Source organism: Brienomyrus brachyistius, unplaced genomic scaffold (assembly GCF_023856365.1).
Source record: "Brienomyrus brachyistius isolate T26 unplaced genomic scaffold, BBRACH_0.4 scaffold53, whole genome shotgun sequence".
NCBI lineage: Eukaryota > Metazoa > Chordata > Actinopteri > Osteoglossiformes > Mormyridae > Brienomyrus > Brienomyrus brachyistius.
Genome location: NW_026042328.1, coordinates 322091 through 349438, shown reverse-complemented (window position 1 = coordinate 349438; position 27348 = coordinate 322091). Strand labels below are relative to the sequence as shown.

Here is a 27348-nt window from a genome sequence, read left to right as displayed (position 1 = left end):
CAGCACTATCCTCAGGTTTGTTGGTGACGAGCTGAGGCCCGGCAGCGCCACCCTCAGGTTCATTGGCAATGAGCAGAGGCCCAGCAGCACTCAGCAGCACTATCCTCAGGTTTGTTGGTGGCGAGCAGAGGTCCAGCACTACTGCCCTTGGGTTCATTGGCAGCGAGCAGAGGCCTAGCAGTACTATCCTCAGGTTTGTCGGTGACGAGCTGAGGCCCAGCGGTGGCGCCCTCAGGTTCATTGGCAGCGAGCAGAGGCCCAGCAGTGCCACCCTCAGATTCATTGGCAGCAAGCAGAGGCCCAGTGGCGGCACCCTCAGGAATGTTGACGGCCAGCAGAGGCCCAGTGGCAGTATTCTCAGGTTTGTTGGTGGAGAGCAGAGACCCAGCAGCAGCACCCTCAGGTTCAATGGCAGCAAGCAGAGGCCCAGCAGCACCACCCTCAGGTTCATTGGCAGCAAGCAGAGGCCCAGTGGCAGCACCCTCAGGAATGTTGGCGGCCAGCAGAGGCCCAGTGGCAGTATCCTCAGGTTTGTTGGTGGCGAGCAGAGGTCCAGCACTACTGCCCTTGGGTTTATTGGCAGCAAGCAGAGGCCCAGCGACGGCGCCCTCAGGAATGTTGACGGCCAGCAGAGGCCCAGTGGCAGTATCCTCAGGTTTGTTGGTGGCGAGCAGAGGTCCAGCACTATTGCCCTTGGGATCATTGGCAGCGAGCTGAGGCCCAGCGGCGGCGCCCTCAGGAATGTTGGCGGCCAGCAGAGGCTCAGTGGCAGTATCCTCAGGTTTGTTGGTGGCGAGCAGAGGCCCAGCGGCAATGCCCTCAGGTTCAATGGCAGCGAGCAGAGGCCCAGCGGCGGCGCCCTCAGGTTCATTGGCAGCGAGCAGAGGTCCAGCACTACTGCCCTTGGGTTCATTGGCAGCAAGCAGAGGCCCAGTGGCGGCACCCTCAGGAATGTTGGCGGCCAGCAGAGGGCCAGTGGCAGTATCCTCAGGTTTGTTGGTGGCGAGCAGAGGTCCAGCACTATTGCCCTTGGGATCATTGGCAGCGAGCTGAGGCCCAGCGGCGGCGCCCTCAGGAATGTTGGCGGCCAGCAGAGGCTCAGTGGCAGTATCCTCAGGTTTGTTGGTGGCGAGCAGAGGCCCAGCGGCAATGCCCTCAGGTTCAATGGCAGTGAGCAGAGGCCCAGCGGCGGCGCCCTCAGTAGTGTTGACGGCCAGCAGAGGCCCAGTGGCAGTATCCTCAGGTTTGTTGGTGGCGAGCAGAGGTCCAGCACTACTGCCTTTGGGTTCATTGGCAGTGAGCAGAGGCCCAGCGGCACTATCCTAAGGTTTGTTGGTGGCGAGTAGAGGCCCAGCAGCGCCGCCCTCAGGTTCATTGGCAGCAAGCAGAGGCCCAGTGGCAGTATCCTCAGGTTTGTTGGTGGCGAGTAGTGGCCCAGCAGCGCCGCCCTCAGGTTCATTGGCAGCAAGCAGAGGCCCAGTGGCAGTATCCTCAGGTTTGTTGGTGGTGATCAGAGGCCCAGCAGCGCCGCCCTCAGGTTCATTGGCAGCGAGCAGAGACCCAGTGGCAGTATCTTCAGGTTTGTTGGTGGTGATCAGAGGCCCAGCAGCGCCGCCCTCAGGTTCATTGGCAGCGAGCAGAGACCCAGTGGCAGTATCTTCAGGTTTGTTGGTGGCGAGTCGAGGCCCAGCAGCGCTGCCCCTGGGAATGTAGGCAGCCAGCAGAGGCCCAGTGACAGTATCCTCAGGTTTGTTGGTGGCGAGTCGAGGCCCAGCAGCGCTGCCCCCAGGAATGTTGACGGCCAGCAGAGGCCGAGCACTACTGCCCTTGGGTTCGTTGGTGGCGAGCAGAGGCTCAGTGGTGCCACCCTGAGATTCACTGGCGGCAAGCAGAAGCCCAGTGGCGCTACCTTTTGGTTTGTTGTTGGTGAGCAGAAGCCCAGCGGAACCACCCTCATGTTCGTTGGTGATGAGCAGAGGCCAGCTGGCGCTACCCATGGGTTTGCTGGTGGCGAGCAGAGGCCCAGCGGTACCCCCCTTGGGTTTGCTCAGGGTGAGCAGAAGTCTCACTAGGGATCTCATAAGCATCCACACAGAAACATGACTGAGAGCACCCTGCAGTGGAAGGGCAGCAGACTTAGTGACAGAGCCTCATTCACTTCAGTTTAATCGGCAGTGGCTGTAGTCACCTGCCTGGCCTTTGTGGTAGACTGTTAGTGTGGGGCTGGGGCACCTGTCTGAGCTGCTCCTGGTTCCCACCTACACATTTCTCTTAGAGAGATGGAGCAGAAGGCGCATCTGTAAGAAATGAGTGTGAGTTACACCCCAGGCTGGTTGCAGGGTAGGTCTGGCTCCCTAAAAAAATCGAAGTCATTCATGTTTGGCTTCTCATCTCACCAAAAGCGAGCTCCACTGCTGTTTCTTCTGTGAACAGGCAGATCCCTTCATTCAGATGAAGGACTGTCAGAAGCTTTGTTCACCTTCGTTATCTCCAACCTGATTTTCATAAAAGTTTCATAATATTACTTAACTTTCAGTGTACTGACATCAGGGGATGTTAAGAGAATCTGTCAGCAAAAACACAGGCAATCCCCTGCATAGCTTTACTTTACTTTGGAGGCTTAAGGTAACGGGAAGGGCAGGTCGGTCATTGCTTGCAATATCTAGCTTTACTTATTTTGTAACTGGAGACCCTTTTTTCGTAGATCCGTGCTTTCGTATGTGAAACTGAAGAAGAGAATCAGCCAAACAGTCCTACGTAAATAATTAATGCAGTTACTAAATAAATGTGCAGGCATGCTGATGCTGATGCCCAGTAGAGGTCAGAGAGGCAATGGGTGCCTTTTCATATTGGGGCTGAGTGTCTCCTCTTTAATTATTCAAGCTTAGGACGTCTGAGAGGTTCTCCTTTCATTGGCGATTCGCCCCGAGGGGTGGACGTCTGCAAGGTCCTCCTCCCGCTGGGGACTGGCCCCTAGGAGTGGATGTTTGTGAGGTGGTCCTCCCACTGGAGATTGGCCCCGAGGTGTGGATCTGTGAGGTCCTCCTGCTGCCAATTGCCCCTTTGGCATGGACATCTGCGAGGTCCTCCCATTGGCGTTTGACCCCAAGGATGTGAAAGTCTGAGAGGTCGTCCTCTTGCTGACGATTGGCCCTGAGGCATGGATGTGTGTGAAGTTCTCCTCTGACACTTAACCCCTTGGTGTAGACGTCTGCGAGGCGCTCCTCTCACTTGTGATTGGCCCTGAGGCATGGATGTCATTGAGGTCCTCTTCCCACTGGCGATTGGCCCCGAGGGGTGGACGTCTGCAAGATCCTCCTCCCGCAGACGATTGACCCTGAGCTGAGGCACACCGGCTGGACCTTCGCCAGCCCAGACTGTATCCCTCACCTCCTCCCTACTTTGGAAAATGCTGCAACAGAAGGTTGTTTTGCATAATCCAAATTGACGCAGCTGAGACACACATCAGCAGAGACGCGCCCCCCCACTCCTGTATTCCCTCCGCTTTTGGTGCCGTGTCCCTCTCAGAGTTAGTGTTACCTTATGCACAATAAAATCCTTCCACTTGACTGGCCCAGCTGAGACGCTGGACATGCCAGCAGCTATTTCTGGCCACCGCTTCCTTCTGGAACACAGTGGGCCACACGGGGCACCAGCGCTGCGATATAAATACACGCCAACGTACACATTGCTCTGGAGGTCCACATGAGGCCATCTGCGGCTCCTGAGCTTCTGTCGCTGTGCTCATCATAGCGACTCATCAAGCGGGATGTGGGCAGCACCGGACAGGGTGAGCCCTCATGGTGAGGGCTAACAGGAAGAACCACACTGCGCAAGTGTAACCCAAGGCTATGGGAGCCTCAGACTTAGTTATCTGTGACCAATGCAGGTGGCTTCCATGCACACATCACGCAAGCCCTGCATCTGCTCCAGGGACCCAGCTGTATCAGCCGAGGCAAATTCCTACTTCTGGGGAGAAAGAACCAATCAGTCAAAAGACATGCTAGTAACAAATTGCCACCAAAGTGTAATTAACTGTAAGGAACAGATGCAAAATCGTGAAATGAGGTAGTGAGCCCTTTTATCTGATACTCCCCATGGTACAGGGTGCTTCTGGTGACAATGTGACACACAGCCACACAAACCTCATTGCCCAGACTATTCGTTATATTAATTTGGAATTTAGTGATCAGTGGTCATTGTTCACACCACAGCACACAGTGCACAACAATGAAATGTGTCCCATTTAACCCATATGTGACATAGCAGGGGGCAGTTAATTCAGCGCCCAGGGAGCAGTGCTTGGGAGCGGTACCTTGCTCAGGGTACCTCAGTGGTTCCTTGCTGGTCAGGGATTCAAATCTGCAATCTTTCAATTACAAGTGTAGGACTGTGGTATTCCTCCCCCTGACGATAACGTCGCTGTCTTGCAGGGCTGTGGTATTCCTCCCTCTGATGGTAACATCACTATTTTGCAGGGCTGTGGTATTCCTCCCCTTGATGGTAGCATCGCTGTCTTGCAGGGCTGTGGTATTCCTCCCCCAGATGGTAGCATCGCTGTCTTGCAGGGCTGTGGTATTCCTCCCCCAGATGGTAGCATCGCTGTCTTGCAGGGCTGTGGTATTCCTCCCCCAGATGGTAGCATCGCTGTCTTGCAGGGCTGTGGTATTCCTCCCTCTGACGGTAACATCCCTGTCTTGCAGGGCTGTGGTATTCCTCCCTCTGACGGTAACATCGCTGTCTTGCAGGGCTGTGGTATTCCTCCCTCTGACGGTAGCATCGCTGTCTTGCAGGGCTGTGGTATTCCTCCCACTGATGGTAACATCACTGTCCTACAGGTGGTCATTCCTCACACACACACACAACCCCACCTTCATGACATTTTCACTCTTAGTGATGCTGTGAGCTGTCACATTCATTCTTCTGTGTTTCTAAACTCATAACACACTTCCTGATTAGAAAAAGAAGTACCATCCATATTTCATGGTAAAATGAGATTACATTAAGATGTCTTGTTTTTAGAGGAATTCAAAGTCATCTTTGTACTCTAATGCAGGATGTAATGCCCTATTTAACTATTTAAAGGCACGGCACCGTACGGGACTTAGAGGCACCCTGCTGTGGTGCTCCCTTAAAAAGGGTCCCCAAAAAAGGGTCTGCTTAGCATGAGCGACAAAGTGGGGCTTGTAATCTAGAGACACTGATACATCTGCTTGCAGAAACAGTGGCTGGTGTTTCAGTGCCTGGTGTTTCACCGGATGGTATTTTAGTGTGTGTTTTTTCAGTGTGTGATGTTTCAGTGCCTGGTGTTTTAAGTAAGTGTTCAGGGCCGGATTAATGCATAGGCTACCTCAGCCCCCAGCAAACATCAAGGCCCCACCCTACCCTGACCCAGAGGCATTTAAGAGTGGCGTAAATATCATATGAAGTGTTACTGTTTTAGCTCAGAACAGAATCTCAGAGCGAATCGGCTTAAAATGTTTAAAATGCTGACGGAGCAGCCTTATTTCTGTGTTACTGCTCTTACACGGTATGAATGAGGACATGTGACTGTTATTGATTCAGACTAAAATAAGTTAATAGAACAAAATTTGGCAGCTGATGGCAGCCGTATTGCAGGACAGGAACTCAGACTGCTGCAAACCCACTGCTAAAGCAAACAGCCAATAAACACCTGGAAACTTTTAAGTGACTCTTAGAAGCTGGTTCACTACTTGCCATAAATCAGGTTGGGATGGTGGCGTGCAGCTGTCTGGGAGTGCAGTGCATTCTGGGTGGGGTCCCAAACCCCGAGGTGATATTACAGAGGGGTCTGTGGAGTGAGAACAGTCAAGACAGGCAAGTGGTTCTGCTTAGATTGTGTAGCTGTTTGTGAGCAACATTCACTCATCTTTTTACCTAACAGGTGACTCTTTCCTGGTATTCTTGCTTTGCAAATTGGTCAGTGAAAATTGTTACAAAAACAATAAATTATGATCAGAACAGTGTAAGATGCTCCTAAGGTAACAGACTTGGAGAAGCACCTCCATTAGATATTTTGATTTATAGACTGTGGCTCAATGCAGACATTTCATCTTCTAACCACAGACCCTGCACTCCTATAATCTAATTCCTCTCATGTGACCAGTTCACTTCAGCAGGAGGTAAAGATGAATGTATTCATCAAAGGTCCAATCTCCCAAATCGTACTGTAATGAGATCCTGGAAGCTATAACCAAATTATAGGAAAGTGTGAAACCCCATTAGATAAGTGCTGATGTCAAAAGATAGATCTTTTAGCGAGATCTTCAGGACCCCCTAGAGATCTAGGAGCTGAGTCGCCATTGTCCTCGTTACCTGACACTTCTGCCTGTACTGCGTAAGTTGACCTGGCCACTTGTATAATCAGTCTGCGATTCTGTCCTCTGGAGCCTCGGCTGACAAGATGACCAACAAACAGAAACAATGAAACTCGATCCGTCCAGAGCAGCTGCTGATTCTCCAGCTTTTGGTGGCCTTATGCTCGGGAGCAGGCCCGTTTGGAGGTCTCTGTCTGCACGTCCATTGGTTTCCCCCTTTTTTGACGATATACAGCTGTATCTGAGTGTCTGTGAATATAGACTTAGCATTAGCCTAAGGTCCATTAAAGGTGTCCTTCACTCATCTTTATACATGGTGATCTTTTCTAATGAAAGGATGAAGTGAGACAGATGGATACTCCCAGCGCCACATGGACTCTCTGTATGATCATTTTGTTCTACCATAGACACAGAATGACTTTAGGGGACAAACACCCCTGGGCAGGAGCTGCTAAAAAAGCATTCAAGCAGTTAGACAGCAGCTGGGATGTGAGCCTGGGATGCGAGCCTGGGACAGAACCCTGGGATGCGAGCCTGGGACAGAACCCTGGGATGCGAGCCTGGGACAGAACCCTGGGATGCGAGCCTGGGACAGAACCCTGGGATGCGAGCCTGGGACAGAACCCTGGGATGCGAGCCTGGGACAGAACCCTGGGATGCGAGCCTGGGACAGAACCCTGGGATGAGAGCCTGGGACAGAACCCTGGGATGCGAGCCTGGGACAGAACCCTGGGATGCGAGCCTGGGACAGAACCCTGGGATGCGAGCCTGGGACAGAACCCTGGGATGCGAGCCTGGGACAGAACCCTGGGATGCGAGCCTGGGACAGAACCCTGGGATGCGAGCCTGGGACGAGAGCCTGGGATGCGAGCCTGGGACGAGAGCCTGGGATGCGAGCCTGAGACAGAACCCTGGGATGCGAGCCTGGGACAGAACCCTGGGATGCGAGCCTGGGACAGAACCCTGGGATGCGAGCCTGGGACAGAACCCTGGGATGCGAGCCTGGGACAGAACCCTGGGATGCGAGCCTGGGAGGAGACTCTGGGACAGGAGCCTGGGAGGAGACTCTGGGACAGGAGCCTGGGACGAGAGCCTGGGAGAGGAGCCTGGGACGAGAGCCTGGGACGAGAGCCTGGGAGAGGAGCCTGGGAGGAGACTCTGGGACAGGAGCCTGGGACGAGAGCCTGGGAGAGGAGCCTGGGACAAGAGCTCCAGACTATTAAGGTTGTTATGCAGGCTGCATAAAAAACTACCCATTCAGTGGGTATGTACCTCTGTCAACATGGGGGGGTGCGGCTGAGTGTAAATGCACCTCAACCTATTTATATTTAAGGCATTTTCTGTTGTCTGTGGATAACATTATATAAAATCGCTGCCCTCCTACATCCTAGAGCTGACGTAGGGCCTGTGCTGCATTATCAGGAGAGCTGATGAGTGTAACGATCTCAGCACAGGTCAGACAAAGCTCATGTGGGACGCGGCACAGTGCTTATCACCCTGTCCAGGGCACTCCACACAAAGGCACCACGTTAGCATGGGTGAACCCCAAGAGGGCAGGGCCACACTGAATACAGACAGGATTCCCTGCTTCTTTCCCATCATGCTTTTCTATTTTTCTTGAATAACTGTCATATGATTAGAATTTTTAAATTACAGATTTACTTAGCTGTATTCAGTTCCTCCTTTTGTTAGATTCTTTTTCAGTTTAAATTTGTTATATTGCATGGAAACAACATGCCTCACTAGAGCAGGCAGTGATCTGTGCTTCTGTCTTGCGATGTCACACGGCATTCATCCTGCATGCATCGCTGCTGTCATTAGAACAGTCTGGGTCACCGAAAATCACCGATTAACCTTTCAGTGACTCTCATCCAAACTCTCCTGGCTTATCAAAGCCCTGCAATGTCTTTGTCACCCACAGGCTGAAGGCGAAGCCACAATCCATCCTGTAGCAGCCTTAAGGTTCATCTATCCTTCTTCAGTGCACAAAAAAATATATATCCCATTAGACATATTTGTATGCACAAAAATATATATCCCATTAGAAACCAGTTTTACGTAAAACATGAATTTCAAGTAGTAATACATTGAAACTTTACAGTGCCTCCTTTACAAGAGGTTACAACAGTGCATTAAGCAGGCATTCTGCTTTGATTTGGGACAAGCCCACCCCATCCATACTCCTCTTACAGCCCGATTGACCTTTTGTATCTGAAATTATCATAAAGGGCTCTATATTCTTTCTTGCCAATATCATAAATAGACATTTGAAAAACGCAACAAGTGTTTGGGATACTCAGTAATGGCAAAGGATGTCTGTGACAAAAGTCTTCAGCATTTATGGTCTTCTAACCCTAAACCAGTTTGACAATTAATGTGTATGTGAGTGTCTGAGGCAGCATAGTGAATTCCTGATGACAAGATGGCAACCCACTATACACAAGCCGGTTCAGTCCCATGGAGGGGTGACATCGCGAATGGGACCTACAAACTGTATCATCGTGGGTGCGGCTTTCAGTGCCACCCTACACAGGTCAGCATGGAGAACAGACTTATTGATGGACGTTGGCCACCCTACACAGGCCGGCGTGGAGAACAGACTTATTGATGGACGTTGGCCACCCTACACAGGCCGGCGTGGAGAACAGACTTATTGATGGACGTTGGCCACCCTAAACGGGCCGGCGTGGAGAACAGGCTTATTGATGGACATTGGTGGAGACTCGCAGGGACTCCGCAAGATGGAGGCCCACATCACACAAGCAGAGGTGGAGAGAGACTCGCGGGAACTCTGCAAGATGGAGGCCCACATCACACAAGCAGAGGTGGAGAGAGACTCGCGGGCACTTACGGGTGAAATTGACCATGGTGAACTGCAGGTAACAAAGAATGACATCTTCCGGAAGCTTTCATCTCTGTCTGCCACATGTTTCAGATGCTTCAGTGGAGATTAAGCACAACTGTTCAGGACCATCACATCTTAAGGCTTTACTTGATGAAGAGCTTTTACAACTGAATGAATACTGTAAAAACAATGACCCGAGACTCTTTTTCACTTAAATTTTATACAATGCAGACCACTAGGGAGGGGACCTGTGATGTTTTGAGTGTATATTTGTCTCAAGCCAGATAAACTGATGCCTTTAGGTTTCTGTAATGAGACTTACGTACGGTATATACTCGACTAGTTTATATAGCTGCTGTTAAACTCAGATTACAGCTGCTCTTTGTACATGTTTCCAAAGATAGTCTTGGTCCAGTTACACTGATAAAGAGGATTAAACTCCACTAATGACAACAAAACAAACAAAAAAAGTTTATCACAAGCTAAAACTGCTAACGGCACATTACTGCCGTCTCTTCTCTGTCTGCAGTATATAAGAAGAATGTTTCACTAGCCAAACACTTTCATGCACTTTGCTCTGGAGAACAAGATGAAAATAAATGTTCTCTGTGAAAAGATAGTGTTTCTCTTTAATTCCTAATGCATACAATTTGTAAGAATAAAATTATACAATCATCTCAAAATAAAAGACACTGTGGAAATTGTACACTTGAAACTTGTTTCTTCAGAGGGTAAAAGGGGTTCAAAAACACTGCATACGAACCATGAAATATGAACGAGTTGTGATTAAACTTGTCTGTGTCTACAAGTGGGAATTTTACAGAAAGAGAAACATATAATTCTATGGAGATGTACATTTAAAGTCCTGTGTGTCACAGGGGTGAGATGGGGGTGATTAAGGGGGATACTCTGGTCTCCCCATATGCAGTTAATCTGCAATACGGGCTCAGCAGCTGATCACAAACACAGTTTACAAATACATTCTTTTGTTACTTCATATCAGTAATCTCAGACCCCGCCTCTCTGACATTACTGTCAGTAATCCACAAAGAAGAATACAGTGACATTCAAACTGTTTCATTGAAGCATGATTCGTGCTTTACTTCCTCTTGGGACCAGGCATCCCGCAGGAGCTTTGCGCAGCGCGGGGGCATTCAGAAGGCTATCTTGCACCGCTGGCTGAAGAGGACCTCCACCACCTTAGGGTCCGCCATGGTGGAAAGGTCTCCGAGGTCCTTCTCATTACGAGCGATTTTCCTGAGGATCCGCCGCATTATCTTCCCTGTGGGGATGAAGGGAAGCAGCCTGTAGTGCTGGTGGATATTTCTCCGCACCACTGCCAAGCTCGTTCTCCACTGTCCTCACTGGGTGTCTTACTAAAGGGAAGAAAGCCTGACTGCCATCACCAACCAGCAGTGACGTCTTACTGGTAAGTCATTTCTCCGCACCACTGCCAAGCTCGTTCTCCACTGTCCTCACTGGGTGTCTTACTAAAGGGAAGAAAGCCTGACTGCCATCACCAACCAGCAGTGACGTCTTACTGGTAAGTCATTTCTCCGCACCACTGCCAAGCTCGTTCTCCACTGTCCTCACTGGATGTCTTACTAAAGGGAAGAAAGCCTGACTGCCATCACCAACCAGCAGTGACGTCTTACTGGTAAGTCATTTCTCCGCACCACTGCCAAGCTCGTTCTCCACTGTCCTCACTGGGTGTCTTACTAAAGGGAAGAAAGCCTGACTGCCATCACCAACCAGCAGTGACGTCTTACTGGTAAGTCATTTCTCCGCACCACTGCCAAGCTCGTTCTCCACTGTCCTCACTGGGTGTCTTACTAAAGGGAAGAAAGCCTGACTGCCATCACCAACCAGCAGTGACGTCTTACTGGTAAGTCATTTCTCCGCACCACCGCCAAGCTCGTCCTCCACTGTCCTCACTGGGTGTCTTACTAAAGGGAAAAAAGCCTGACTGCCATCACCAACCAGCAGTGACGTCTTACTGGTAAGTCATTTCTCCGCACCACTGCCAAGCTCGTCCTTCACTGTCCTCACTAGTTCCCGTTGCTCTTCTGTACCTGAGCGAGTCTTTGGTAGTCCTGGGGCATTCTGCATGAAGTCCGGCGTTGCTATTGGTCCAATTTTTTCTCTCACTTAGAAAAATGGGGTTAAAAAATTCACATTTTATTCCTGAATGAGCAGTGGAGGGTACATGGGCATTTTTATTACAGACACTCCTTAGGCTAAGAACGTCTTACAGACTTACAGACACCTTGAACTTATGATTGAACTGCCACAATGCCTGTTCTATTCAAATTGGGTTTGATATAATGGTTCATAGTAACTAGTATGCAATACTTTGTAATGCTTGTGAAAACGTACAGCTTCAGTGATTCATCGGCTCGGTACAGTACTGCTACGTATTGAGTTACTTTTATTATTACTGTATAATAACAATTATTGTTACGCCCTGTATTATTATTTTTCCGACTTACCTACAAAATCAACTTAGGAGAAAGATCTTTGAAACCTGGGGACTGCCTGTACTGCTATTAATCAGAAGGGTTAATCGCAGTACAGACTATAAATTAGCAGCATTTGTTTCAAACTGTTCTTGACACACAGGAGACTCAGAGGTGAGTCCATACTTGATGCTCCCATTTTTCGATCTGGACTCTACCTTGCTTCTTCAGCTCCTCAGTCAGTGTGTGGCTGAATACCATGCCGTCCTTGAGCGTGATGAAGCAGTAGAGACACTCCCCTTTGACCGCGTGTGGCCTGCTCACCACGGCCGCCTCCGCCACAGACTGGTGCTCCATCAATGCAGCCTCCACTTCTGCTGTGCTTAGCAGATGCCCTACAGGAACAAGCAGGGCCGGTCACCCATGTGAAGCTCAGCAGGTGCAATACCTTAACCCACCTGTAGAGGTCCTCAGAGTGCTCCTCTGAGGGCTGTGAGTGGTGTTAACTCTGTCACCACTAGAAGGTGCTGCTGCATCACACTAGTCTGCCATTACCAGACACGTTCAGCATGTCATCGATCCGGCCCGTGATCCAGTAGTAGCCATCCTTGTCCCGCCTGCAGCCTAAAAGCGAGAGGCCAGATGGGAGAGAGGCCGACCTCCACACTGAAACATGCTTTTTAAATACAGATTTTAGGGGGAATCTCACCATCCCCAGTCACATAGAAGCCTGGGAACTCCTTGAAGTACGTGTTCTGGAAGCGCTCCTGGTTCCCGTGGATGGCACGCATGATGCCAGGCCAGGGCGTCCGGAAGACCTTGGAAGACAAAGGCTATGGATGGTACCGGGACCTTCCGGCTTAAGTAGCAATTCATCTCAAAGTAGCTCAGAAGTATAACAGCAGGGGTCACTGCTGAGTCTAGAGCCCATTTTTACAGGCTAACTGCTGGCCTGTGTTACAGGTATGTGTTAAGGGTGTGTGCAGGCCTTGTGGAGCATCCTTACGAGGTGTCCCTCCGCCTCTCCCTCCAGCTCTTCTCCCTGCTCGTTCAGAATGGCTGGCTGCACTCCAAAGAAGGGCAAAGTCTGAAGAAAGACGCATCGCAGGATCAGAGAAACACAGCTTTCCTTAGGCTGCAGACATCAGCTGCAGAAAGCTGTGCAGAAATGTGTAGTGTATCTGTTTAGTAAGTTAATAACCTTCAACTTACCGCGGAGCCGGGCTTCAGGGAGATGGCAGCTGGCAGGGGCGTCAAGACGTGCCCCCCCTAAAAGACCACAACAGAAGGTAGAGATTCATTCCGGTCCGGTCACATGCTCAGCATCACTCGCAAAGCCCCATGGGTAAGACAAAAGAATGTGACCACTGGTCCAATCCATATGCTGCTAGTGTCGGTTTGTTTGTGTGTTTTTTTATTCTGTACCAGACGAACCTACAGATGTATCTGCTGTGTTTTGGCTGTTTCTCCTAAACAACAATGACAACAACAGCAATAATAATAATATAGATAATAATGCATCTGCTGTGAAACTCATCAAAAATGCTCCAGCCTATTTGTAATATGGTACTGTACTGAACACTTTATCTACAGTTTATTTTGTATATTAGTAAAAACAAAGTTTCAAATTGTGTGGGGGACATACATGGCCCATGTTTAGAAGGTTGCTGGTTCAAATCCCACTGGGCCTCTGTACAGACCCCCTAACCTCTATTCCTCCAGGAACAGGCTGGCCCTCCTTCACATGTATGTCACTTTGGATAAAAGCGTCTGTTATAAAACTAAATGTGAATGTCATCTGTAAACAATATGAAAAACATTACTAATTATTAATGAGAAACAGCACATTTCTGAGCAAGGTGAGAGCTCAGTTAAGTGAGCAGGGAAGATGGGCAGCATGTGGACAGTGAGGGTGCATCACGCACGGTCTCCGTCTGCCAGAATGTGTCCATGACAGGGCACCTCTCCTGGCCGACCACCTGGTGGTACCACAGCCAGGCCTCCGGGTTGATGGGCTCTCCCACGGTGCCCAAGATTCGCAGGCAGCCGAGGTTGTACCTGTTAAAGAGCAGGTCACGGTGTGATCATGACTGATCATGCTGCTGTGTGTCCCATCAGTAGGGGATGGGAGCCGCTCCCCGTCTGTATCGCCTATGCCCTGGCTGCTCTCCCCACCCCCCGCCGGTGTATCCCATCATGCCGCTGTGTGTCCCATCAGTAGGGGATGGGAGCCGCTCCCCGCCTGTATCGCCTATGCCCCGGCTGCTCTCCCCACCCCCCGCCGGTGTATCCCATCATGCCGCTGTGTGTCCCATCAGTAGGGGATGGGAGCCGCTCCCCGCCTGTATCGCCTATGCCCCGGCTGCTCTCCCCTTCCCCCGCCGGTGTATCCCATCATGCCGCTGTGTGTCCCATCAGTAGGGGATGGGAGCCGCTCCCCGCCTGTATCGCCTATGCCCCGGCTGCTCTCCCCTTCCCCCGCCGATGTATCCCATCATGCCGCTGTGTGTCCCATCAGTAGGGGATGGGAGCCGCTCCCCGCCTGTATCGCCTATGCCCCGGCTGCTCTCCCCTTCCCCCGCCGGTGTATCCCATCATGCCGCTGTGTGTCCCATCAGTAGGGGATGGGAGCCGCTCCCCGCCTGTATCGCCTATGCCCCGGCTGCTCTCCCCTTCCCCCGCCGATGTATCCCATCATGCCGCTGTGTGTCCCATCAGTAGGGGATGGGAGCCGCTCCCCGCCTGTATCGCCTATGCCCCGGCTGCTCTCCCCTTCCCCCGCCGATGTATCCCATCATGCCGCTGTGTGTCCCATCAGTAGGGGATGGGAGCCGCTCCCCGCCTGTATCGCCTATGCCCCGGCTGCTCTCCCCTTCCCCCGCCGATGTATCCCATCATGCCGCTGTGTGTCCCATCAGTAGGGGATGGGAGCCGCTCCCCGCCTGTATCGCCTATGCCCCGGCTGCTCTCCCCTTCCCCCGCCGGTGTATCCCATCATGCCGCTGTGTGTCCCATCAGTAGGGGATGGGAGCCGCTCCCCGCCTGTATCGCCTATGCCCCGGCTGCTCTCCCCTTCCCCCGCCGATGTATCCCATCATGCCGCTGTGTGTCCCATCAGTAGGGGATGGGAGCCGCTCCCCGCCTGTATCGCCTATGCCCCGGCTGCTCTCCCCTTCCCCCGCCGGTATATCCCATCATGCTGCTGTGTGTCCCATCAGTAGGGGATGGGAGCCGCTCCCCGCCTGTATCGCCTATGCCCCGGCTGCTCTCCCCTTCCCCCGCCGATGTATCCCATCATGCCGCTGTGTGTCCCATCAGTAGGGGATGGGAGCCGCTCCCCGCCTGTATCGCCTATGCCCCGGCTGCTCTCCCCTTCCCCCGCCGGTATATCCCATCATGCCGCTGTGTGTCCCATCAGTAGGGGATGGGAGCCGCTCCCCGCCTGTATCGCCTATGTCCCGGCTGCTCTCCCCACCCCCCGCCGGTGTATCCCATCATGCCGCTGTGTGTCCCATCAGTAGGGGATGGGAGCCGCTCCCCGCCTGTATCGCCTATGCCCCGGCTGCTCTCCCCACCCCCCGCCGGTGTATCCCATCATGCCGCTGTGTGTCCCATCAGTAGGGGATGGGAGCCGCTCCCCGTCTGTATCGCCTATGCCCCGGCTGCTCTCCCCTTCCCCCGCCGGTGTATCCCATCATGCCGCTGTGTGTCCCATCAGTAGGGGATGGGAGCCGCTCCCCGCCTGTATCGCCTATGCCCCGGCTGCTCTCCCCTTCCCCCGCCGGTGTATCCCATCATGCCGCTGTGTGTCCCATCAGTAGGGGATGGGAGCCGCTCCCCGTCTGTATCGCCTATGCCCCGGCTGCTCTCCCCTTCCCCCGCCGATGTATCCCATCATGCCGCTGTGTGTCCCATCAGTAGGGGATGGGAGCCGCTCCCCGTCTGTATCGCCTATGCCCCGGCTGCTCTCCCCACCCCCCGCCGGTGTATCCCATCATGCCGCTGTGTGTCCCATCAGTAGGGGATGGGAGCCGCTCCCCGTCTGTATCGCCTATGCCCCGGCTGCTCTCCCCTTCCCCCGCCGGTATATCCCATCATGCCGCTGTGTGTCCCATCAGTAGGGGATGGGAGCCGCTCCCCGCCTGTATCGCCTATGCCCCGGCTGCTCTCCCCTTCCCCCGCCGATGTATCCCATCATGCCGCTGTGTGTCCCATCAGTAGGGGATGGGAGCCGCTCCCCGCCTGTATCGCCTATGCCCCGGCTGCTCTCCCCACCCCCCGCCGGTGTATCCCATCATGCCGCTGTGTGTCCCATCAGTAGGGGATGGGAGCTGCTCCCCGCCTGTATCGCCTATGCCCCGGCTGCTCTCCCCAACCCCCGTTGGCCCCTGAAGGATGGGCTCACCCAAGGTTTCTTCCTACTACCGTGTTTTTCTTTGTCACTGGGGGCTTTGGGCAGGGACAAGGTAAAGCACAGGGGACACCCCACATGGGGGACGAGGGACAGGGGACACCCCACACGGGGGACAGGGGACACCCCACATGGGTGACGAGGGACAGGGGACACCCCACACGGGGGACAGGGGACAACCTGGACAGGATGTAAGACTGTCACAATAGATAATATGTTAAAATAAGTTCACTGAACTGAATTTCTCTCACTTTGCAGTAGGTGGCACAAATGGATTGATTTCCATTATACATTTTCAGAAATGGAATTAAATTGACAGGGGACAGGGGTCACCGCAGACAGGGGACGACTCAGACAGGATGTGAGACTGTCACAGTCAAGAATGTGTCAACTTAAATTCACTGAACTGAATTTCTCTCATTTTGCAGCAGATGGTGCAAATGGTTTGATCTCCAATATACAGTTTCAGAAACAATATAAATGTGCAATTGCCAGTGTGACTTCTGGACTGAACATAATCTCCAGCACAACTGAGCAGGTGTGTTTGGATTTCAGCTCCTGTTCAGTGAGGATGCCACTGTAATGGGCTCTCTGCGTACAGGCGGGCTGACTCACCGCTGGAGCGGCTCCTTCCCAAACTTCATGAGCAGGCGAATGGCTGTGGGTGCAGTGTAGAAGGTGGTCACGCCATATTTCTCAATGATCTCCCAGTACCTTCCCACGTGGGGGTAAATGGGCACCCCCTCGAACTGACAGATACACAGGACTCCCATCAAGAGCAGTCAGCTCACTGTTTTATACGCATAAAGAAAGCTGCATCTGGATGAGCAGGCTGGACAGGGCGGCTGTCGCCCAAAACTGTAAGCAACTGTCAACTTTCCATGCATGTTAATCAGAGTTTAACATCCCAGAAGCCCTTAATCGGTTGAAGCAGGCGGCTTGATGATGATGAATGAGACTCACAAGCACACTGGTGGCCCCGTTAGCCAGTGGCCCGTATGTGATGTAAGAGTGCCCAGTGATCCAGCCAATGTCTGCGGTGCACCAGTACACGTCATCGGGCCGATGGTCAAAGACGTACTTAAATGTCAGCGCTGTGTAAAGTAGATATCCAGCAGTGGTGTGAACAACTCCCTGTGGGTCAAAAAAATCAAGGGAAGATTAAACTTTCAAAGGACTTTCCTCCGAAGGTTAGACTTTGTGCTGTGTACATAATGTGTGCCAGAACAAAGATCCTGCAGGCAGCTCTTCAAAAAGCTTATTCTTGTAATTAGTGGTTGGTGAGGTAATCAATTGTGTCAGATGGCTGGAGACAGGTGCTATATGCAGTCTAATTATGCAAATAACTGGCTGGACTGATTGCTTATTGGATGGGACATATAAATATCCACACAGAAACTTTTTTTTAAATATATGACTCTTATGTGTTTTACCCAAATCATATAAACTCAAAATAAATATACAATGTATATTAACTTAATGTGTCTTTAGACATATGTTCTAGACATAGATATATGTCCTTTATTCAGGTAAAATACATATGAAATGAATGTACTGTAAAACATATGTTTTGTAAGTATTAGTCTTTCTGCATAATTCTTTGAATGAACTCAATTGAATCATGGATAGTGGTTGATGCATTTACTTTGTGTCCTGAGAATTTTCTCACGTCCAGTTAAACCAACTGAATGTTCAGGGACCGTAGGCGTCTCTTGTTAGAATGCGGAGCGACCGTAGGCGTCTCTTGTTAGAATGCGGAGAGACCGTAGGCGTCTCTTGTTAGAATGCGGAGAGACCGTAGGCGTCTCTTGTTAGAATGCGGAGAGACCGTAGACGTCTCTTGTTAGAATGCGGAGAGACCGTAGGCGTCTCTTGTTAGAATGCGGAGAGACCGTAGGCGTCTCTTGTTAGAATGCGGAGCGACCGTAGGCGTCTCTTGTTAGAATGCGGAGAGACCGTAGGCGTCTCTTGTTAGAATGCGGAGAGACCGTAGATGTCTTTTGCTAAAATATAAAACCAATATAAATTCTACTAAGAAACAAGATGCAATAAACAGGTCATGTGTATCAATCACGTCTGATACAATGTAAAGTTCATGTATGTTTTTCCTGTAGTCTTTTCCCTTGAGTGCCTTGCATGTTAATTTAAGTGTGTTTTTTGGTAAGAATGTGGCCATAAGCATACAAGAAAAAACAACTGTTGACTTGTAGTGAACATATAAGAACATTATCTGTTGTCATATATAATTGAAATAAGAAAAATTCTCAATAGCCTGTTTTCTGTGAGCAGGGTGTGGGGGGGTACTCGCCTTGGGCTTTCCTGTGGATCCACTAGTGTACAGGATAAAGAGTGGGTCTTCAGCATCCATCCACTCTGGCTCACATGTCTCAGATGCGGTTTCCATGACTTCATCCCACCACACATCAAACTCCACATCCCAGAGGCTCTGCAACGAAGAAGAGATACTACTTGCATCAAATAAGACATGGCACTTAGTCTTTACTAAAGAAATGCCATATTCTGATTTTGACAGCAAAAATCACAAAGAAATTCAGCAATAGTGAAACCAGGTAACCAAATCAGGTAATTTGACATGAGGAGCTTCTCAGGCACCAGAATGATAAAAACTGTCTGTGTTCACCTGTGACCCAACGCTCACTGGCTGTGTTCACCTGTGACCCAGCGCTCACTGGCTGTGTTCACCTGTGACCCAACGCTCACTGTCTGTGTTCACCTGTGACCCAACGCTCACTGTCTGTGTTCACCTGTGACCCAACGCTCACTGGCTGTGTTCACCTGTGACCCAACGCTCACTGGCTGTGTTCACCTGTGACCCAACGCTCACTGGCTGTTTCAATTTTGCAATAGAGAAACAGCAAACCAAGGGGCTGCACTCAGGGACAGATCAGGAGCAGCTTCTCTTAGAGACAGCATGAACTGGCTTAGTCACTGGAAGGAACAAGAACAGGCTCATGGTCACACAAATCACAGACCCTGAACTGCAATACTGAGAATGATCCAACCAATGAGGTCAAGGCAGATCACAGTTACATGTCATATAGCAAATGCTCAAGTTCAGCAGTACCATTAAGTGTTAGCTTGCAGCTGTGAGGCCTTCTCGAAGGGGAATCTACCTCCCCTGATTTCTTTTGCTTAGGCACTAAGCCCCTTGCACATGTAAGTAAATCAGCACTTCAGATGAACACAGGTCTGATGGGGTGAAGCACATGCATGACATGTAGATTTGATCTGTATGGGAGGTGGGTCTACCTGCAGTGCATCAGAGGGACTCCCGTTCACTGCATGCAGGCTCTGGTGTCTAACCACCACACACTTCTTGACTGTGAGTATGTCTCTAGAAGTAGCAAAGTTTGAATGTACAAATCACTTTGCATATAATATGACACAAGCAAATATCTCTGAGGTTTTCTTAAGTGTAATTAATATAACGCAATCAATAAAGAAGATAGGAAAAGTAGATTAACATTCAGGATCCTGGCTAATTGGTATGATACTTGACTGTATTGTTGACATTTGCTGCTTCCAGGTGGCTGGCATAAATACTGTTGACTCAAAACAATTTAGTTTCTTTGATACAGTACGGAAGTTAAATTTAAGACACGCAAACAGAGCCACAGATGGTCCACATGAATGGCATGCCGCTGTTTCCCGGGCAACCTGACGGCTGCTAGGCGGGGGGTCCGGATGAGGGTTGATAATGGCCACCTCTCCATATCGGGACCCATAACTCAATGACGGGGCCAACCGGCTACCGGGTCACTAAAGCAAACAGTGCAGCGATAAGGCTGCCGGACATCAGCGAGCAGCTACTTCAGCTTGCAGCGGCTCAGCGCCTCGTCTGCAATCTGCTTCAGGTTGATCAGCTTCTCGCCTCTGTACACACCATCTGCAGTGTGAGAGCAAGGCCAGGACAAACAGTGAGATGAGGAAGGTGTGCGGACCTGTGGCATGAGAGTAAACAGCACAGGGCCCGCAGACTGCGTCCACTGGGAAGGGCTGTGTTTTCAAGGCAGTTTACGAATCCATAAAGGTGGCCGATAAGGTGGTGTTTGAGAAACAAAACTCATGCCCAGTAGGCTGCCCTTATACACGATGGAAAGGCTTCATCTTTACATTTTCCCAGAAGTGTTTACCTAGTGCAGGGGGGTGTGAACCTAAAGTTTAAGCCAACAAGCATGGGCACATCCTAAACGGGACACCAATCCACTGTAAGACGCACACTTAAAAGCCACATGCAGTGTACAGACACCAGCCCACCCTGACAAAAAACTGAAATCGTGGAACAACATTATGCGTACCTGCTGTCACCAAGAAGGAGCACTGGGCGTCCAGAATCCGCTCACAGAGAGACTCAGAGGAGAAGCCTGCAAACTGAGCACAGTGGAACTCAAAGCCACAGTAACAGCCCCGTGGGACAGCTTATCAGTCAATCCTGTCGTGGCCCACAAGGTGGAAGCCAACCATCAGAAAGACTGGTCTGGTGCACCTCCCCCTGTCTAGATGTCCCTCCGTGCTGGACCCACACATATATCATGCATACTAGTAATTAGTTCCAGTTGGAAAAATAGAAGAATTAATACAAAGTTCACAATGTCCACCAGTGGACATCCTGTGTCATAAACAGACTTGCAAAACAACAGAACACTTTGCCAGCTGATGCCTGTTTGTTTTCACAGAAGCAGTTCTCATTTTCCATCAGCAGGTATGAATTGTGTTTCATGTTTTCTGAGACTTCTATATGCTTGTAAGCTTATTGGTAACCAATAATACACATTGTAGGAAGCAGACTGTATCCAGGTCAACACAGAAGCAAGATGAATGACATTTAGAAAAAAGTTTTTACAGCTAGTCTTCATTGTACTTATAAGTCTCACTGCATAATCCATTCTGAAGGGAGAATATTAAGTTTTTCAAACCTGAAAGGTTTATAAGCCTCCCAAAATTCATTCAATTAGACAGTAACCCAAGAAAAAGGGCTTTGGCCCTATAAAGAAAGAGCTGCCTGTTTCATACGATTTTCATAATGATAATATTTAGAGTTTAACTGCAACTGTTTTCCTGGCCAGGAAGGTCTGATAGCAATAAATAGCTGAGGCCCATAATTAATATTTGGAATACAGCCTGATTGACAATACAATTCAGCTGCAAGCTAACATCCATCCAAACCAATACAGCCTTATGAAAAATATTTTTAGAAAATATTCCTACAGGAGTTTTTTTTTTGTGTAGGTGGTTATAGTAACATGGCGATTGTAAGGAAGTAAGGAAACCAAGGTAGTATACAGGTATACGTGTAGGTTTCTAGCAGCAAGGTGAGCCCAAGCCACGTGGCTGAGAAGGTACGTCTACCCTGGAAGTGTTCTTACCACTATGGAGTGAACCGCCCCTATACGGGCACAGGCCAGCATCGTGTACACCAGCTCTGGAATCATGGGTAAGTAGATGGCAACACGGTCTCCTTTCTCAACACCTAGCATGGAAAAGAACACATAATTCTGATTTTAAATCTGATTACTAATTAAAAATAGCACTCTGACAGTGTCAGACTTAACTAGTACAACACATCTCAATATTTCACATGTAAGTATTTTAAATTAAAAGGAGGTCATTCACATACAGTATTCAGGATAACGATCTTCTTGGTAGTAAGATTGTGCCGGTGTGTATATTATAACCGCTGATTAGCTGATTTTCTTTTTCAAAATGACCTGCTTTATGGTAAATTGCTTATATTGCGTATGGCTGGGATGCATTAATTAAGCACAGAATGGAGAATACAGTACCCATGTGCCTGAGGACATTGGCACACTTGCACACTTGTGCCAGCAGTGAATTGTAAGTGATGGAAAGATGGTAATCGGGTGAGTTTCCTTCCCTGGAGAAACAGAACAAATAAAGTTACACGATCCAGTCAAAGTCAAACTTTTCAGATCCTGGCCAACTAGTTTATGGTGACGCTAATCATAGTTATGCAATAGTAACACTGATCACCCCTTTTAACTGGACGTGGTTTGATGGACAACACACACAGCCAAAGCTCTCAAACTTTTTCTTTGCTTGGCCTAAGGTAGGACATAGCTATTAAAGTAAAGTTTCTGTACTTTAGGTAATAGATTACATGCTTGCCCTTATCATCCATATTTGGTTTGTGCTCAGTCTGCACTGCGTTTGGGTAAATATCCCCCTAGCACATGGCCGACTGCCTATCTGAACTGCAACCTGTGACGTCAGTACTGCAGCTCACAGTGGCACATGCAGTACATGGCAGACTGCCTGTCTGAACCGCAACTTCCAATGTCAGGACTGCCGGTTGCAGAGGAACATGCAGCACATAGCAGACTGCCTGTCTAAAAAGCAACCTGCAATGTCAGTGCGGCAGCTAACAGGGCCACATGCAACACATGGAAGACTATCTGAACTGCAGTCTGTGACATCCGTGCTGCGGCTCAGAGGGCCACAATTGGCACATGGCAGACTGCCTGCCTGAAATGCAACGTGCAACATCAGTGCTGCGGTGCAGAGGGCCACAATTGGCACATGGCAAACTGCCTGCCTGAAATGCAACCTGCAACATCAGTGCTGCGGCTCAGAGGGCCACAATTGGCACATGGCAGACTGCCTGCCTGAAATGCAACGTGCAACATCAGTGATGCAGCTCACAGGGCCACATGCCGCACAAGGCAGACCATCTGTTTAAACTGTATCCAGCAGTGTCAATGCTTCAGCTTGCAGGGCCACATGCAACACATAGCAGTCTGCCTGTCTGAACGGCAGGTGTGACTTGCGACATTAGTGCTGCAGCTCTCAGACGTACACGTGGAACATGGCAGACTGCCTGTCTGAACTGCGACCTGCAACATCAGCACTACAGGCGGCACTCCCATGGGCACGGCCAGTGCAACTACAGGGGATATTTAGTGCCGAAAATCAGTGGAAAGCATAAACTTTAATCATTTACTAAATGCCTCCATAGATGGCATCAGAGGCAGGTATGGCTCACCCTGAATGGCTTTTATGATCTTTATTGTTTCACAGTGCAGCCACAACAGATGATGCATTTGAAATTTAGGTTTTAAATTTCTGTGTGTCCTCAGCCATCCTCTTTCTTCTGAGGTAAAATACAAATATTTTGCGGAATAAATAACAGGCAACATTTTCATTTCACATTATTTAACTTTACTATTATTTGCTCTGCGTTATGATCACAGGCTGGCTGGCAGACACGTGTCAGTATTACACCTGCATCTTCCTTATTTAGGGAGCTGCCAGCTTGGCTTGCAGCCATGCACGTCCGCTGATCCTGCCGGCCACACAAATAGCAAAGTCATTACTTTGAGCAAACTGCTGAATCATATCAAATCAAGGAAGTAACTTCCATGACTGCTTCTAAATGACTGACTAGGATTCTCTGCCCAATTGTCATGCGGTCAATTCAGGATAAAAAAGTGGAGGAGGGGCTGATTTTCTGCCAAAATATTCTTAGCCTGCCAGACTGAAATGCCCATTTCCAGGAAACAGTCCCTCTGAGCACAATCTACTTTTCCCAAAAAAGTCTCTTTGCATATGGCTCACACTTTCTGGAACTGCCACGATTATGAAACTGTAACCTTGCAACATATCTTTCGTACTACATAATGAAAATGTAGGGGTCAAGGGAGATAACACTGAGAAAACTGCAAGAGATTAAATCGGAATAATCTAAAACAGTTGTGTGCTTAACTGTGATATTGAAATTCATAGTGAAAAAATATGCAAAGCATTGTAGTTCTACAAAATATATAATTTTTGTGAAAAGTAAATCATTTTTGAGAATAGAAGTTTCTTTGCAAACCCACGGTTGGGTAAATTAATCACATATCAAAGACCTGGTACTTCTTAAGTCTAACACAGAAAGCTTTGGTACTGCCTCACACCGTCACCATGTCACAGAAAGCTTTGGTACTGCCTCACGCCGTCACCATGTCACAGAAAGCTTTGGTACTGCCTCACACCGTCACCATGTCACAGAAAGCTTTGGTACTGCCTCACGCCGTCACCATGTCACAGAAAGCTGTGGTACTGCCTCACGCCGTCACCATGTCACAGAAAGCTTTGGTACTGCCTCACGCCGTCACCATGTCACAGAAAGCTTTGGTACTGCCTCACGCCGTCACCATGTCACAGAAAGCTTTGGTACTGCCTCACGCCGTCACCATGTCACAGAAAGCTTTGGTACTGCTTCACGCCGTCACCATGTCACAGAAAGCTGTGGTACTGCCTCACGCCGTCACCATGTCACAGAAAGCTTTGGTACTGCCTCACGCCGTCACCATGTCACAGAAAGCTTTGGTACTGCCTCACGCCGTCACCATGTCACAGAAAGCTTTGGTACTGCCTCACGCCGTCACCATGTCACAGAAAGCTTTGGTACTGCCTCACACCTTCACCATGTCAAAGAAAGCTTTGGTACTGCCTCACACCGTCACCATGTCACAGAAAGCTTTGGTACTGCCTCACACCGTCACCATGTCACAGAAAGCTGTGGTACTGCCTCACACCGTCACCATGTCACAGAAAGCTTTGGTACTGCCTCACACCGTCACCATGTCACAGAAAGCTTTGGTACTGCGTCACACCGTCACCATGTCACAGAAAGCTTTGGTACTGCGTCACACCGTCACCATGTCACAGAAAGCTTTGGTACTGCCTCACACAGTCACCATATCACAGAAAGCTTTGGTACTGCCTCACACTGTCACCATATCATAGAAGTCTTTGATCTGGTCACAGCCAGTGTTCACACTAACAGTCAAATCGACAGGCCAGTTGTAAAGGAATTTTAAAAATGCAATACATAATTACACTTACTCTATATAAGATAAAAAATTAAGAATATGATTAAGATTTATTAATCTCAGGGAGAAATTCTATGAATACTGTCAGGGTCAGCGCCCGTCCTTCCTTGACCTTCATATCTCTTCTGTTTGGCCAGCAGGTGTTGCTCTCCATCCTCTTCCTTCCTCTATCTTTGTGCTGGACCCTTGTATCTTTTCCATTCTCCTTAGACTGCTGCATAGCTCAATGGGTTGAGTGTGTGGTACTGAGGCTGTAACCCTGAAGTCATGGGTTTTAGGCTACTTCCTGGTCTACCTCATCTATTTAATTGCTTATTTGGTTTTTCTCTTCCCCAGTATTTTGTTAAATTTTCTGGCTTAGTTTTTTCCCAAGGTTTGCCCTGCTTGTGTGCTGTTTTATTTTGGTTTTGCTTGCATTTGTTCTTAGTCTTTCCTAGTGTAGTCAGTTCTCTTATGTTCCATAGTTTCTAGAGCAGCGTTTGTGCTAGTTAATTGTAATCCACCCCACCTGTTTCCTATTAACCTGTATTCCTTTTTGACTGGTTGATTTGATTATGAATTACACCTGTCCTTTGTTTACCCTACTTCCCTGTGTGTATTTAAGTGCCTGCTCTTAGTCTGTTTGTTAGTCAGTCATTGTACTATGTGCCTGTTGTCACTCTTGGTGTTGCCTTCTTCCCTGAATTTATGTCCTAATTAGTATACTCTAGTTTAGTTCTGGTTAGTTTTGTTTCCCTAGTTGTGTTACTTTAGTCTTCTAGTTAGTTCTGTAGATTTTCCCTGTTTGTTTTGTCCATTGTGGTCTTTTTGGTTTCATCGTTTACATCAACGTGTTCCTTTTATTTAATCAAGCCCCTTGTCTTGGAGCCACAAAGTGGATCAATACCTTTTCCTGCCTGTGCATGCCTGGGGTCAAGACAGAAAACATATCTTCTGAAACAGTGTAACTGGTTTTCTCAGTTAGGTGACCACAGCCCAGTCTGAACCTGTATCAGTGTACAATATGGAAACAGTGCTTTTATTTACCAGTAGAATGCCACCCTTTCACCAAGGTTCTTCTCCAGGATATTTCGGTCAAGGACATTGTAGCACACATTGGTTTTTGCGCCTTCCATGAATTTCACATAAATACTCCCTTTTGTCATATCAAAATTATACTGCAGAATCTGTCCTGTTGGGGGTATCTTCCAATAGAAATCTTCAGCAACTTCTTTCCAGAATACTGTGAAATGAGAGGGACAGTGAAGCTTTGCTTTCAAACACAAGAAGAAAGACACCAATCTCTGAAAAACATGCAAAACACTTCAAGGATCCATTTTAAATGCCCGGGAAAGCAGTGGGAAAGATGACGCGTAAATCATACTCCCATGAAGTGAATGACATTGTTTTACTGATGTTTACTGTTAACTTTACTTTTTGTTTCTATATAAATGCAATGTAAGAATGCCCATCCATTTCAGAACCACTTGTGATACATTAATGTGTAGCACGTTATAATGTATATGCCTTGCAGTGTCAATAATGATGCACACCAAAAATTTAATTATTTTTCCCACAACAGAAATAGTTTACAGCAAAACAGGCCACGTAACCCAGAGACGATCACACGGTAGTGAAACAATTACCTCTTTGTATACACATGGAAACAAGACAGTTATTCAGAACGTACAATTAGCAAAACTCTGACATAGTTATAGAAAATAGCCATATATCTTAGGTTCAAGTATCTTTTCACAGTTGTCAAATAAACTTGTTATATTTGGATTTAATAATTTCACGTATCCCTGAGAATACTCGCAATAGAAAATGAAATGTTAGGTAAAAATGTTACCATGAAAAACAAATGACAGAAATATGTAAACTTACCCTCTGGGTCCTCAGTGGATTTCTTGTATAGTCTGAGATATGTTTTAAAGTCCGGTATATGTGCATGCTTTTGTAAGTCTTTTGGAGGCTGGAACACCTTCTCTTGAGATCCCGGAAGCACCATTCTTGAAAGTTCTTAATGTCAGCTAGATGAAAAACGAAGATGACCTGCAAATACGTCCGGTGTAACTACAGTAGCAGCATGAAGGCCTAAGGCCTTATTCCCGTTTATTATGCACGTCTACGCTGTACCTGCCCCTAATTCTAGTTCTGCGTTAATATTACTGTATGCTAAGTGCCGAAACATCCAATCAGACAGCTCCCTTTGGCACTCCCACTTTTTCATTGGCCAGTCTTTCACTCGTCTCTTGATCGTATTACAGTCTGAACATCGGGTGCTGGAATGCAACGGGTTAGTCTGTAACTACCGCGGTGTTGTGAAAGAGCCTCCTACCAAGATCATGACACATCTGCCTTATAAAACGAGGCTACCTTAAAAATAAGCTGTTGAATTGTACATTTGTGTAAACGAATAAACGAAGTTTGTAACTTTATATTGTTTTGTTGAATGTACAAG

The 27348-nt window shown here is 48.8% G+C and overlaps 2 protein-coding genes across 8 annotated transcripts; one reads left to right on the top strand and one right to left on the bottom strand.

Moving 5' to 3' along the window:
• The first annotated feature begins 68 nt into the window (after window positions 1–68).
• On the top strand, window positions 69–9798 carry LOC125723971 (uncharacterized). Of its 6 annotated transcripts, none has more exons than XM_049000788.1 (2): window positions 69–1411; window positions 1580–9798. In XM_049000788.1, exon 1 carries the CDS (start codon window positions 69–71, stop codon window positions 1344–1346), a length of 1278 nt encoding a protein of 425 aa, XP_048856745.1. In that variant the 3' UTR covers window positions 1347–1411; window positions 1580–9798. The 6 variants fall into 6 exon arrangements, with proteins under 6 accessions (XP_048856745.1, XP_048856741.1, XP_048856742.1 ...); XM_049000784.1 differs by having other exon boundaries at window positions 1496–9798; XM_049000785.1 differs by having other exon boundaries at window positions 69–1579; window positions 1748–9798.
• Window positions 9786–27084, bottom strand: acss2l (acyl-CoA synthetase short chain family member 2 like). 2 transcript variants are annotated; one of them, XM_049000779.1, is made up of 18 exons: window positions 26772–27075; window positions 25932–26127; window positions 21855–21946; window positions 21438–21541; window positions 20370–20442; window positions 19882–19957; window positions 19321–19405; window positions 18355–18496; window positions 17014–17180; window positions 16666–16799; window positions 13565–13697; window positions 12852–12908; window positions 12646–12726; window positions 12349–12457; window positions 12195–12263; window positions 11858–12034; window positions 11256–11330; window positions 9786–10465 (listed from the first exon to the last, which is right to left on the bottom strand). In XM_049000779.1, the coding sequence occupies exons 1-18, from the start codon at window positions 26893–26895 to the stop codon at window positions 10338–10340; spliced, it is 2022 nt and encodes a 673-aa protein (XP_048856736.1). In that variant the 5' UTR covers window positions 26896–27075; the 3' UTR covers window positions 9786–10337. The 2 variants fall into 2 exon arrangements, with proteins under 2 accessions (XP_048856736.1, XP_048856737.1); XM_049000780.1 differs by having other exon boundaries at window positions 10330–10465; window positions 11181–11330; window positions 26772–27084.
• Window positions 27085–27348: the final 264 nt, after the last annotated feature.